The sequence below is a fragment of the Ascaphus truei genome, chromosome 23 (assembly GCF_040206685.1).
Source record: "Ascaphus truei isolate aAscTru1 chromosome 23, aAscTru1.hap1, whole genome shotgun sequence".
NCBI classification, from domain to species: domain Eukaryota; kingdom Metazoa; phylum Chordata; class Amphibia; order Anura; family Ascaphidae; genus Ascaphus; species Ascaphus truei.
The window spans coordinates 6,712,101-6,725,078 of record NC_134505.1 but is presented as its reverse complement, the minus strand read 5'-3'; the positions used below and the strand labels follow the sequence as shown (position 1 = coordinate 6,725,078).

At 56.9% G+C, this 12,978-nt stretch overlaps 1 protein-coding gene across 3 annotated transcripts in view; it reads right to left on the bottom strand.

The window, feature by feature from the left end:
• Positions 1-1,554: 1,554 nt before the first annotated feature.
• LOC142473178 (uncharacterized) overlaps positions 1,555-12,978 on the bottom strand; it is a 22,565-nt gene continuing 11,141 nt past the window's right edge. For all 3 annotated transcript variants that reach the window (XM_075580362.1, XM_075580363.1, XM_075580364.1), the window contains exons 2-3: positions 3,758-7,350; positions 1,555-3,338 (exon numbers count right to left, since the gene is read on the bottom strand). In XM_075580362.1, coding sequence (XP_075436477.1) covers positions 6,154-7,350 — 1,197 coding nt within the window. In that variant the 3' untranslated portion in view covers positions 1,555-3,338; positions 3,758-6,153. The remainder of the gene's footprint in view (positions 3,339-3,757; positions 7,351-12,978) is intronic.

The window sequence follows — 12,978 nt, the reverse complement described above, 5'->3', positions numbered from 1 at the left end:
TCCCACGTAGGGGCAAAGTGACCTAATGACAGGGACGTGTTTAATGGATTAAAGGGTCAGTCCCACGTAGGAGCAAAGTGACCTAATGACAGGGACGTGTGTAATGGGTTAAAGGGTCAGTCCCACGTAGGAGCAAAGTGACCTAATGACAGGGACGTGTTTAATGGGTTAAAGGGTCAGTCCCACGTAGGGGCAAAGTGACCTAATGACAGGGACGTGTTTAATGGGTTAAAGGGTCAGTCCCACGTAGGAGCAAAGTGACCTAATGACAGGGACGTGTGTAATGGGTTAAAGGGTCAGTCCCACGTAGGGGCAAAGTGACCTAATGACAGGGACGTGGTTAATGGGTTAAAGGGTCAGTCCCACGTAGGGGCAAAGTGACCTAATGACAGGGACGTGTTTAATGGGTTAAAGGGACAGTCCCACGTAGGGGCAAAGTGACCTAATGACAGGGACGTGATTAATGGGTTAAAGGGAGAGTCCCACGTAGGGGCAAAGTGACCTAATGACAAGGACGTGTTTAATGGGTTAAAGGGACAGTCCCACGTAGGGGCAAAGTGACCTAATGACAGGGACGTGTTTAATGGATTAAAGGGTCAGTCCCACGTAGGGGCAAAGTGACCTAATGACAGGGACATGTGTAATGGGTTAAAGGGTCAGTCCCACGTAGGGGCAAAGTGACCTAATGACAGGGACGTGTTTAATGGATTAAAGGGTCAGTCCCACGTAGGAGCAAAGTGACCTAATGACAGGGACGTGTGTAATGGGTTAAAGGGTCAGTCCCACGTAGGAGCAAAGTGACCTAATGACAGGGACGTGTTTAATGGGTTAAAGGGTCAGTCCCACGTAGGGGCAAAGTGACCTAATGACAGGGACGTGTTTAATGGGTTAAAGGGTCAGTCCCACGTAGGAGCAAAGTGACCTAATGACAGGGACGTGTGTAATGGGTTAAAGGGTCAGTCCCACGTAGGGGCAAAGTGACCTAATGACAGGGACGTGGTTAATGGGTTAAAGGGTCAGTCCCACGTAGGGGCAAAGTGACCTAATGACAGGGACGTGTTTAATGGGTTAAAGGGACAGTCCCACGTAGGGGCAAAGTGACCTAATGACAGGGACGTGTTCAATGGGATAAATGAAGAACATTGAGACCTTACTCTTGACCGGTATTTTTAAATCGTTTGGTTAAATGTGTCACATTTCCGTGGTGGGTAAAATGTTGGGCGGGTTTTTTTATTACCTGGGACTGTTGGATCCGTCCTTAAAGCCCCCGGTACATTTGTGTGTGGACCCATTTGTTCTGAACCCAGCTCCCTGCAATATAAATGGATGCAGAGTATGACCCTGCGCTTCAAGCAATTCCTGCAGAACAGACCTGGTAATACTGTGACGTCCCTACAGGAACTCTGGCCCGACCCGGCAGGACCGGCCTTGTTAGGGTTCCGGGCCCCCTCAGTAACGCATTATATCGCAGTTGTAGAGAAGCAGAAGCATACAGCCGGGTAACACCGTCTCCACAACGAGAAACGTTTAATAGGGTAGCACACGGAACACTACACACACACACACACACACACACACACACACACACACACACACACACACACACACACACACACACACACACACACACACACACACACACACACACACACACACACACACACACACACACACACACACACACACACACACACACACACACACACACACACACACACACACACACACACACACACACACACACACACACACACACACACACACACACACACACACACACACACACACACACACACTCTCTCTCTCTCTTTACGTGTACAGAGCTTCCCAAACCTCACAGGTCTCTTCTTCACATGTACAGAGCTTTCCCAAACCTCACAGGTCTCTTCTTCACATGTACACAGCTTTCCAATCCTCACAGGTCTCTTCTTCACATGTACAGAGCTTCCCAAACCTCACAGGTCTCTTCACGTGGACAAAGCTTCCCAAACCTCCCAGGTCTCTTCTTCACATGGACAGAGCTTTCCCAAACCTCACAGGTCTCTTCTTCACATGGACAGAGCTTTCCCAAACCTCACAGGTCTCTTCTTCACATGTACACAGCTTTCCAATCCTCACAGGTCTCTTCTTCAAATGTACACAGCTTTCCTAACCTCACAGGTCTCTTCTTCAAATGTACACAGCTTTCCGAACCTCACAGGTCTCTTCTTCACATGTACAGAGCTTCCCAAACCTCACAGGTCTCTTCACGTGTACAGAGCTTTCCCAAACCTCCCAGGGCTCTTCTTCACGTGTACAGAACTTCCCAAACCTCCCAGGTCTCTTCTTCACATGGACAGAGCTTTCCCAAACCTCACAGGTCTCTTCTTCACATGGACAGAGCTTTCCCAAACCTTACAGGTCTCTTCTTCACATGTATACAGCTTCCCAAACCTCACAGGTCTCCCCTTCACGTGTCGTGAAGAAGAGACCTGTAAGGTGTTTAAAGTGCTGTACGCACGAAGAAGAGACCAGCGAGGGGATGGGAACATCTGTACACGCGAGGAAGAGACCTGTGAGGTTTGGGAAGCACTGTCCACGCGAGGAAGAGTAATCTACCAATGGAAAAGGGGGAAGGCCCCCTGCTCGGCCTGGTCCATGAAGGAAAGTGTTAATGGGTTAAAGGGACAGTCCCACGTAGGGGCAAAGTGACCTAGTGACAGGGACGTGTTTAATGGGTTAAAGGGACAGTCCCACGTAGGGGCAAAGTGACCTAGTGACAGGGACGTGTTAATGGGTTAAAGGGACAGTCCCACGTAGGGGCAAAGTGACCTAATGACAGGGACGTGTTAATGGGTTAAAGGGACAGTCCCACATAGGGGCAAAGTGACCTAATGACAGGGACGTGTGCAATGGGTTAAAGGGACAGTCCCACGTAGGGGCAAAGTGACCTAATGACAGGGACGTGTTAATGGGTTAAAGGGGCAACCCACGTAGGGGCAAAGTGACCTAATGACAGGGACGTTTGTAATGGGTTAAAGGGACAGTCCCACGTAGGGGCAAAGTGACCTAATGACAGGGACGTGTTAATGGGTTAAAGGGTCAGTCCCACGTAGGAGCAAAGTGACCTAATGACAGGGACGTGTGTAATGGGTTAAAGGGTCAGTCCCACGTAGGGGCAAAGTGACCTAATGACAGGGACGTGTTTAATGGGTTAAAGGGTCAGTCCCACGTAGGGGCAAAGTGACCTAATGACAGGGACGTGTTTAATGGGTTAAAGGGTCAGTCCCACCTAGGAGCAAAGTGACCTAATGACAGGGATGGGTTAAAGGGTCAGTCCCACGTAGGGGCAAAGTGACCTAATGACAGGGACGTGTTAATGGGTTAAAGGGACAGTCCCACGTAGGGGCAAAGTGACCTAATGACAGGGATGTGTTTAATGGGTTAAAGGGTCAGTCCCACGTAGGGGCAAAGTGACCTAATGACAGGGACGTGTTTAATGGGTTAAAGGGTCAGTCCCACGTAGGGGCAAAGTGACCTAATGACAGGGACGTGTTTAATGGGTTAAAGGGTCAGTCCCACGTAGGGGCAAAGTGACCTAATGTCAGGGACGTGTTTAATGGGTTAAAGGGACAGTCCCACGTAGGGGCAAAGTGACCTAATGACAGGGACGTGTTTAATGGGTTAAAGGGTCAGTCCCACGTAGGGGCAAAGTGACCTAATGACAGGGACGTGTTTAATGGGTTAAAGGGTCAGTCCCACGTAGGGGCAAAGTGACCTAATGACAGGGACGTGTTAAAGGGACAGTCCCACGTAGGGGCAAAGTGACCTAATGACAGGGACGTGTTTAATGGGTTAAAGGGTCAGTACCACGTAGGGGCAAAGTGACCTAATGACAGGGACGTGTTTAATGGGTTAAAGGGTCAGTCCCACGTAGGGGCAAAGTGACCTAATGACAGGGACGTGTTAAAGGGACAGTCCCACGTAGGGGCAAAGTGACCTAATGACAGGGACGTGTTTAAGGGGTTAAAGGGTCAGTCCCACGTAGGGGCAAAGTGACCTAATGACAGGGACGTGTTTAATGGGTTAAAGGGACAGTCCCACATAGGGGCAAAGTGTTTAATGTTTAATGGGTTAAAGGGTCAGTCCCACGTAGGGGCAAAGTGACCTAATGACAGGGACGTGTTTAATGGGTTAAAGGGTCAGTCCCACGTAGGGGCAAAGTGACCTAATGACAGGGACGTGTTAAAGGGACAGTCCCACGTAGGGGCAAAGTGACCTAATGACAGGGACGTGTTTAATGGGTTAAAGGGTCAGTCCCACGTAGGGGCAAAGTGACCTAATGACAGGGACGTGTTTAATGGGTTAAAGGGTCAGTCCCACGTAGGGGCAAAGTGACCTAATGACAGGGACGTGTTTAATGGGTTAAAGGGACAGTCCCACATAGGGGCAAAGTGACCTAATGACAGGGACGTGGTTAATGGGTTAATTTTGACACGCACACACGCACACGTACGTATGTTATGGTGAGTAAAAAATGTGACAAAAACCCTTCGCAGTATAGCATATAGCAAATGGAAATATAACTCTATGCTCATTTGCATGTCTTAGGCAGGTCTGCAACCCCACCTTTCACCATTATCACCCAGCACACAGTGCTTCCACTGCAGCAAGGGATTCTGGGAAATGACATGCAACCCCGCCTTTCCCCATTATCCCCCAGCACACAGCGCTTCCACTGCAGCAAGGGATTCTGGGAAATGACATGAAAATGAGCACACAGTGCCACCTTTTGCTTCAAAACCACATGACATGGTCCCCCTGTAAGCTAATGCTCGCTGCAAATCACATCTACACTATAATTCTAAGTTGGATTCCGTTTGTTTGTATGTCCGAAGCATCGGAATCTCAGAAACGGCACCACGTACCACAACGAAACGTTCGCTGGACGTTCTGCTGCGGATTTGTAGGTCAACGCAACTATTTTGAGCTTCCAATGTGACTCGCCTCCCAAATTATGGACATTCTAAGTGTCTCAATAGAATTGAGAGCGGGACTCGCGACGGAGCGCTAGGCCACGCCCCCCGGCGGTTCAGCCAATGAGGGCGAACCTGCCGGGTGACGTCATGGCCACGTCCCCCCCCCCCCCCTCCCGGTCTCTCTTCCTGCAGCTCACTGCAGACCGGGGAATCGGCTGCACGCGCCTCCAGTCTCGCGGGCGCGCGTGCAGAGGAGGTACTGGGGCCTCAGCCTAAGGGAGGGGGCGTGTCCTTGCCCGGATCGGGGCTGTGTGTGTGTCTCTGTGTGTGTGATGTGAGATGTGCGGGGGAGATGTGCCAGCGGGGGGGGGGGGGGGATGGGAGATGTGTCAGCGGGGGGGGTGGGGGGGGTGGGAGGGTAGATGTGTCGGCAGCGAGGGGACATGCCACAGCAGCACAGAGAGATGTGCCGCCAGCAGGGGGGGGGGCATGTTTCGGCAGCGGGGGGAGACACACACACAGACAGACACACACAGAAGCACAAAAGCTAGTATATATATATATATAACGTTCTATAGGGTTCTAGTCCCATTGGTGTTTTAGCGATTAGCTATCTTGATCATTTTTAACCTTCGTTTGTTTTATTATATGCACCTTTTTTTTAATTGTAATTAATGAATTAAAGATTTGTTTTTTGGGACCATACAATGTATCGTCGCATACACCGGCTCTCCCGCGTGCTCTGTTATCCCGGGGACCTTCCTTCCGTCTGTCTGGTAATCACGTGAGGAAGAGACCTGTGAGGTTTCAGAGAGCCTTGCGCACGTGAAGAGACGATGAGGTGTTGACAAGCCCTGTACAGTCCACCTCGGTTTAACCCATGAGGAACTCGGACCTTGCGCAACACGACGCATCTCGACCGTCGGCGGATTTGGACTTCTGCGGGACCATTCCATCCACCCTCTCTGCCCTGCCCCGGGAGTCCTCGTCTTTCAGAGAACCTCCGTGGCCTTTTATTTCAAGTAACCCACAGTGGAAAATGTCTTAAAGGAAGTCGGGGAAACGTTGAATGATGAGTTATTGCTAGTGCAATGGTCCAGGGATGGCGTAAGCGTTGAGTCTACTGGCCAACTACCAGTCCGTTAAGATGGTCCACCAGGAGAGCGGCCACCCACCCCCAATATGGTGCCGTCGATCACTTCTCCTGCGTTTCGAATGGCCCGTCTGTCTCGTTCCAGTTCTTTTCCTGGCCCTTCTTGCGGTTCCTCTCCGCCATCACGATCGCGGCGATGACCGTCACCAGGACGGTGATGGTGATGACCAGGACGGTGGCAGTCTCGGCCACGCACAGCTGGTTGTCCACCGAGGCCAACGCAGCTCCAGCCAGCTGTGGGGGGCCGGCGCAGGTCAAGTTGGCGTAGTCGGCGATGTGCAGGTGCCTGACGCTGGTGATCTTGCCAAACACCCTCTGGAGGTCACAGTCACACACCCAGGGGTTGCCGGACACTTGGATGTGAGTGCTGGGGGTCTGAAGGTTGAGGAAGGTCTTGAATTTCAGGTGGCTCAACTGGTTCCCGGAAAGGACCAGGAGCCGGAGCGAGTGCAGAGAGGTGAAGGACTCCACCTCGATGCCACTGACGTTGTTGTCCGACAGGTCGAGAAGCTCCAGGTTCTGCAGCATGAAGAAGTAGCCACCTCGCACGCCATCGAGAAGGTTGGACTGGAGGTGCAGGTGGCGGAGTCTGGAGAGGCCACGGAACGCCCCCTGCTCCACGTACCCCAAGAAGTTGCGGCTCAGGTCCAACTTCTCCAGGCTCTCCAATTGCCGGAGACTCTCGTAGCTCAGAGACGTCAGCCGGTTGGAAGGGACCCTGAGCTCCCGCAGAGAGCCCAGGCCCGAGGAGAAGTCGAGGGGCAGGAGGGCGAGGAGGTTATCGGAGAGGTCCAGGCGCTCCAGGAAGCCCAGCGAGCGGAAGGACCTGGGGGATATAGTCTCTATGCGGTTGTCCGAGAGGAGGAGGATGCGGAGGGACCAGAGAGCCTGGAAGGAACCAGAGTCCAGCCGGCTGAGGTTGTTCTGGCGGAGGTCCAGCATCCACGTGCTGTGGGGGAGGCGGTGGGGGACACCGATGAGGTCTTGCCCTCGGCACTCGACCAAGTTAGAGGAGTCATAGCAGAGGCAGGAAAGGGGGCAGCTTTGGGTGGGGTCGGAAGGGACCGGGGGGATTAGCAGCAGGAGGGCAATCAAGGGGATCATCACTGAAGCCATGTCCCTACAGACCCCTCTCATCTTAATCTGCTCATAGTTGGGTGGGCTTTGATAAGATCTTGTGCGCACTTCCAGAGTGATGTCCCCTCCTTCCTCTCCTCTTCTCCCGATGACTCGGTCCACCTGTTGTAATGATAATTATTAGGTTAGGGGGCGCCGTGATTATTCAGGTGAGACGTGATCGTTGTATCGCCGTGCGGTATAACAGGGCGCTGGATGTAGCGTCATACAAGGACATTGGGTGGAAGAACTTGTGCAGAGGCGGGCACAGAGAGAGGCGGGCACAGACAGGTGGGCACAGACAGGCACAGAGAGAGGCGGGCACAGACAGGCGGGCACAGACAGGCAGGCACAGAGAGAGGCGGGCACAGACAGGCACAGGGAGAGGTGGGCACAGACAGGTGGGCACAGACAGGCAGGCACAGAGAGGCACAGGGAGAGGTGGGCACAGAGAGTCAGGCACAGAGAGAGGCGGGCACAGACAGGTGGGCACAGACAGGCAGGCACAGAGAGGCACAGGGAGAGGTGGGCACAGAGAGGCAGGCACAGAGAGAGGTGGGCACAGACAGGCAGGCACAGAGAGGCACAGGGAGAGGTGGGCACAGAGAGGCAGGCACAGAGAGAGGCGGGCACAGACAGGTGGGCACAGACAGGCAGGCACAGAGAGGCACAGGGAGAGGTGGGCACAGAGAGGCAGGCACAGAGAGAGGCGGGCACAGACAGGTGGGCACAGACAGGCAGGCACAGAGAGGCACAGGGAGAGGTGGGCACAGAGAGGCAGGCACAGAGAGAGGCGGGCACAGACAGGTGGGCACAGACAGGCAGGCACAGAGAGGCACAGGGAGAGGTGGGCACAGAGAGGCAGGCACAGAGAGAGGCGGGCACAGACAGGCACAGGGAGAGGTGGGCACAGACAGGTGGGCACAGACAGGCAGGCACAGAGAGAGGCGGGCACAGACAGGCGGGCACAGACAGGCAGGCACAGAGAGAGGCGGGCACAGACAGGCACAGGGAGAGGTGGGCACAGACAGGTGGGCACAGACAGGCAGGCACAGAGAGGCACAGGGAGAGGTGGGCACAGAGAGGCAGGCACAGAGAGAGGCGGGCACAGACAGGCACAGGGAGAGGTGGGCACAGACAGGTGGGCACAGACAGGCAGGCACAGAGAGAGGCGGGCACAGACAGGTGGGCACAGACAGGCAGGCACAGAGAGAGGCGGGCACAGACAGGCACAGGGAGAGGTGGGCACAGAGAGGCACAGGGAGAGGTGGGCACAGACAGGTGGGCACAGACATGCAGGCACAGACAGGTGGGCACAGACAGGCAGGCACAGAGAGAGGCGGGCACGGACAGGCACAGGGAGAGGTGGGCACAGAGAGGCACAGGGAGAGGTGGGCACAGACAGGTGGGCACAGACAGGCACAGACAGGCACAGAGAGAGGCGGGCACAGAGAGAGGCGGGCACAGACAGGTGGGCACAGATAGGCACAGAGAGAGACGGGCACAGACAGGTGGGCACAGACAGGCAGGCACAGAGAGAGGTGGGCACAGACAGGCACAGAGAGAGGTGGGCACAGACAGGCACAGAGAGAGGTGGGCACAGAGAGGCACAGACAGGTGGGCACAGACAGGCAGGTACAGAGATAGGCGGGCACAGAGATAGGTGGGCACAGACAGGCACAGAGAGAGGTGGGCACAGAGAGGCACAGACAGGTGGGCACAGACAGGCAGGCACAGAGAGAGGCGGGCACAGAGAGAGGTGGGCACAGAGAGAGGCGGGCACAGAGAGGCACAGACAGATGGGCACAGACAGGCAGGCACAGAGAGAGGCAGGCACATACAGGCACAGGGAGAGGTGGGCACAGAGAGGCACAGGGAAAGGTGGGCACAGACAGGCGGGCACAGACAGGCAGGCACAGAGAGAGGCGGGCACAGAGAGAGGCGGGCACAGACAGGTGGGCACAGACAGGCAGGCACAGAGAGAGACGGGCACAGACAGGTGGGCACAGACAGGCAGGCACCGAAAGAGGCGGGCACAGACAGGTGGGCACAGACAGGCAGGCACAGAGAGAGTCAGGCACAGAGAGAGGCGGGCACAGACAGGCACAGGGAGAGGTGGGCACAGAGAGGCACAGTAAGAGGTGGGCACAGACAGGCAGGCACAGAGAGAGGCAGGCACAGAGAGGCACAGGGAGAGGTGGGCACAGACAGGCAGGCACAGAGAGAGGCAGGCACAGAGAGGCACAGGGAGAGGTGGGAACAGGCAGGCAGGCACAGAGAGAGGTGGGCACAGAGAGGCACAGTGAGAGGTGGGCACAGACAGGCAGGCACAGAGAGAGGCGGGCACAGAGAGGCACAGGGAGAGGTGGGCACAGACAGACGGGCACAGAGAGAGGCGGGCACAGAGAGGCACAGGGAGAGGTGGGCACAGAGAGGCACAGGGAGAGGCGGGCACAGAGAGGCAGGCACAGAGAGAGGTGGGCACAGACAAGCAGGCACAGAGAGAGGCGGGCACAGAGAGGCACAGAGAGAGGCGGGCACAGACAGGCAGGCACAGAGAGAGGCGGGCACAGAGAGAGGTGGGCACAGACAGGCACAGAGAGAGGTGGGCACAGAGAGGCACAGACAGGTGGGCACAGACAGGCAGGCACAGAGAGAGGCGGGCACAGAGAGAGGTGGGCACAGACAGACACAGAGAGAGGTGGGCACAGAGAGGCACAGACAGGTGGGCACAGACAGGCAGGCACAGAGAGAGGCGGGCACAGAGAGAGGTGGGCACAGACAGGCACAGAGAGAGGTGGGCACAGAGAGGCACAGACAGGTGGGCACAGACAGGCAGGCACAGAGAGAGGCGGGCACAGAGAGAGGTGGGCACAGACAGGCACAGAGAGAGGCGGGCACAGAGAGGCACAGACAGGCAGGCACAGAGAGAGGCGGGCACATACAGGCACAGGGAGAGGTGGGCACAGAGAGGCACAGGGAGAGGTGGGCACAGACAGGCGGGCACAGACAGGTGGGCACAGACAGGCAGGCACAGAGAGAGGCGGGCACAGAGAGAGGCGGGCACAGACAGGTGGGCACAGACAGGCAGGCACAGAGAGAGATGGGCACAAACAGGTGGGCACAGACAGGCACAGAAAGAGGTGGGCACAGACAGGTGGGCACAGACAGGCAGGCACAGAGAGAGTCAGGCACAGAGAGAGGTGGGCACAGACAGGCACAGGGAGAGGTGGGCACAGAGAGGCACAATAAGAGGTGGGCACAGACAGGCAGGCACAGAGAGAGGCGGGCACAGAGAGAGAGGCACAGAGAGAGGCGGGCACAGACAGGCAGGCACAGAGAGAGGCAGGCACAGACAGGCACAGGGAGAGGCAGGCACAGACAGGCACAGGGAGAGGTGGGCACAGAGAGGCACAGTGAGAGGTGGGCACAGACAGGCAGGCACAGAGAGGCGGGCACAAAGAGGCACAGGGAGAGGTGGGCACAGACAGGCGGGCACAGAGAGAGGCAGGCACAGAGAGAGGCAGGCACAGAGAGGCAAAGGGAGAGGTGGGCACAGGCAGGCAGGCAGGCACAGAGATAGGTGGGCACAGAGAGGCACAGGGAGAGGTGGGCACAGAGAGGCACAGTGAGAGGTGGGCACAGACAGGCAGGCACAGAGAGGCACAGGGAGAGGTGGGCACAGACAGACGGGCACAGAGAGAGGCGGGCACAGAGAGGCACAGGGAGAGGCGGGCACAGAGAGGCAGGCACAGAGAGAGGTGGGCACAGACAAGCAGGCACAGAGAGAGGCGGGCACAGAGAGGCACAGGGAGAGGTGGGCACAGAGAGGCAGGCACAGAGAGGCACAGGGAGAGGTGGGCACAGAGAGGCAGGCACAGAGAGGCACAGGGAGAGGTGGGCACAGAGAGGCACAGGGATAGGTGGGCACAGACAAGCAGGCACAGGGAGAAACAGGCACAGAGAGGCAGACATTCAGACAGGCACAGAGAGGCAGACAGTCAGACAGGCACAGAGAGGCAGACAGACCGGCAAACAGACAGGCACAGAGAGGCAGACAGACAGACAGGCAAAGAAAGGCAAACAGACAGGCACAGAGAGGCAGGCAGACAGGCACAGAGAGGCAGACAGACAGGGACAGAGTGGCAGACAGGCAGACAGGGACAGAGTGGCAGACAGACAGGCACAGAGAGACAGGCAGACAGGCACAGAGAGGCAGACAGACAGGGACAGAGTGGCAGGCAGACAGGCACAGAGAGGCAGACAGGCACAGAGAGGCAGACAGGCACAGAGAGGCAGACAGACAGGCACAGAGAGGCAGGCAGACAGGCACAGAGAGGCAGACAGGCAGACAGGCACAGAGAGGCAGGCAGACAGGCACAGAGAGGCAGACAGACAGGGACAGAGTGGCAGGCAGACAGGCACAGAGAGGCAGACAGGCACAGAGAGGCAGACAGGCACAGAGAGGCAGACAGACAGGCACAGAGAGGCAGGCAGACAGGCACAGAGAGGCAGACAGGCAGACAGGCACAGAGAGGCAGGCAGACAGGCACAGAGAGGCAGACCGGCACAGAGAGGCAGGCAGACAGGCACAGAGAGGCAGACAGGCACAGAGAGGCAGGCAGACAGGCACAGAGCGGCAGACAGGCACAGAGAGGCAGACAGGCAGACAGGCACAGAGAGGCAGACAGGCACAGAGAGGCAGACAGGCACAGAGAGGCAGACAGGCAGACAGGCACAGAGAGGCTGGCAGACAGGCACAGAGAGGCAGACAGACAGGCACAGAGAGGCAGACAGACAGGCACAGAGAGGCAGACAGGCAGACAGGCACAGAGAGGCAGACAGGCACAGACCGGCAAACAGACAGGCACAGAGAGGCAGACAGGCACAGAGAGGCAGACAGGCACAGAGAGGCAGACAGGCAGACAGGCACAGAGAGGCAGACAGGCACAGAGAGGCAGACAGGCAGACAGGCACAGAGAGGCAGACAGGCAGACAGGCAGACAGGCACAGAGAGGCAGGCACAAAGAGGCAGACAGGCAGACAGGCACAGAGAGGCAGGCAGGCACAGAGAGGCAGACAGGCAGACAGGCAAAGAAAGGCAAACAGACAGGCACAGAGAGGCAGGCAGACAGGCACAGAGAGGCAGACAGACAGGGACAGAGTGGCAGACAGACAGGCACAGAGAGACAGGCAGACAGGCACAGAGAGGCAGACAGACAGGGACAGAGTGGCAGGCAGACAGGCACAGAGAGGCAGACAGGCACAGAGAGGCAGACAGGCACAGAGAGGCAGACAGACAGGCACAGAGAGGCAGGCAGACAGGCACAGAGAGGCAGACAGGCAGACAGGCACAGAGAGGCAGGCAGACAGGCACAGAGAGGCAGACCGGCACAGAGAGGCAGGCAGACAGGCACAGAGAGGCAGACAGGCACAGAGAGGCAGGCAGACAGGCACAGAGAGGCAGACAGGCACAGAGAGGCAGACAGACAGGGACAGACTGGCAGACAGGCACAGAGAGGCAGACAGACAGGCACAGAGAGGCAGACAGACAGGCACAGAGAGGCAGGCAAACAGGCACAGAGAGGCAGACAGGCAGGCACAGAGAGGCAGGCAGACAGGCACAGAGAGGCAGACAGACAGGCACAGAGAGGCAGGCAGACAGGCACAGAGAGGCAGACAGGCACAGAGAGGCAGACAGGCAGACAGGCACAGAGAGGCAGACAGGCAGACAGGCACAGAGAGGCTGGC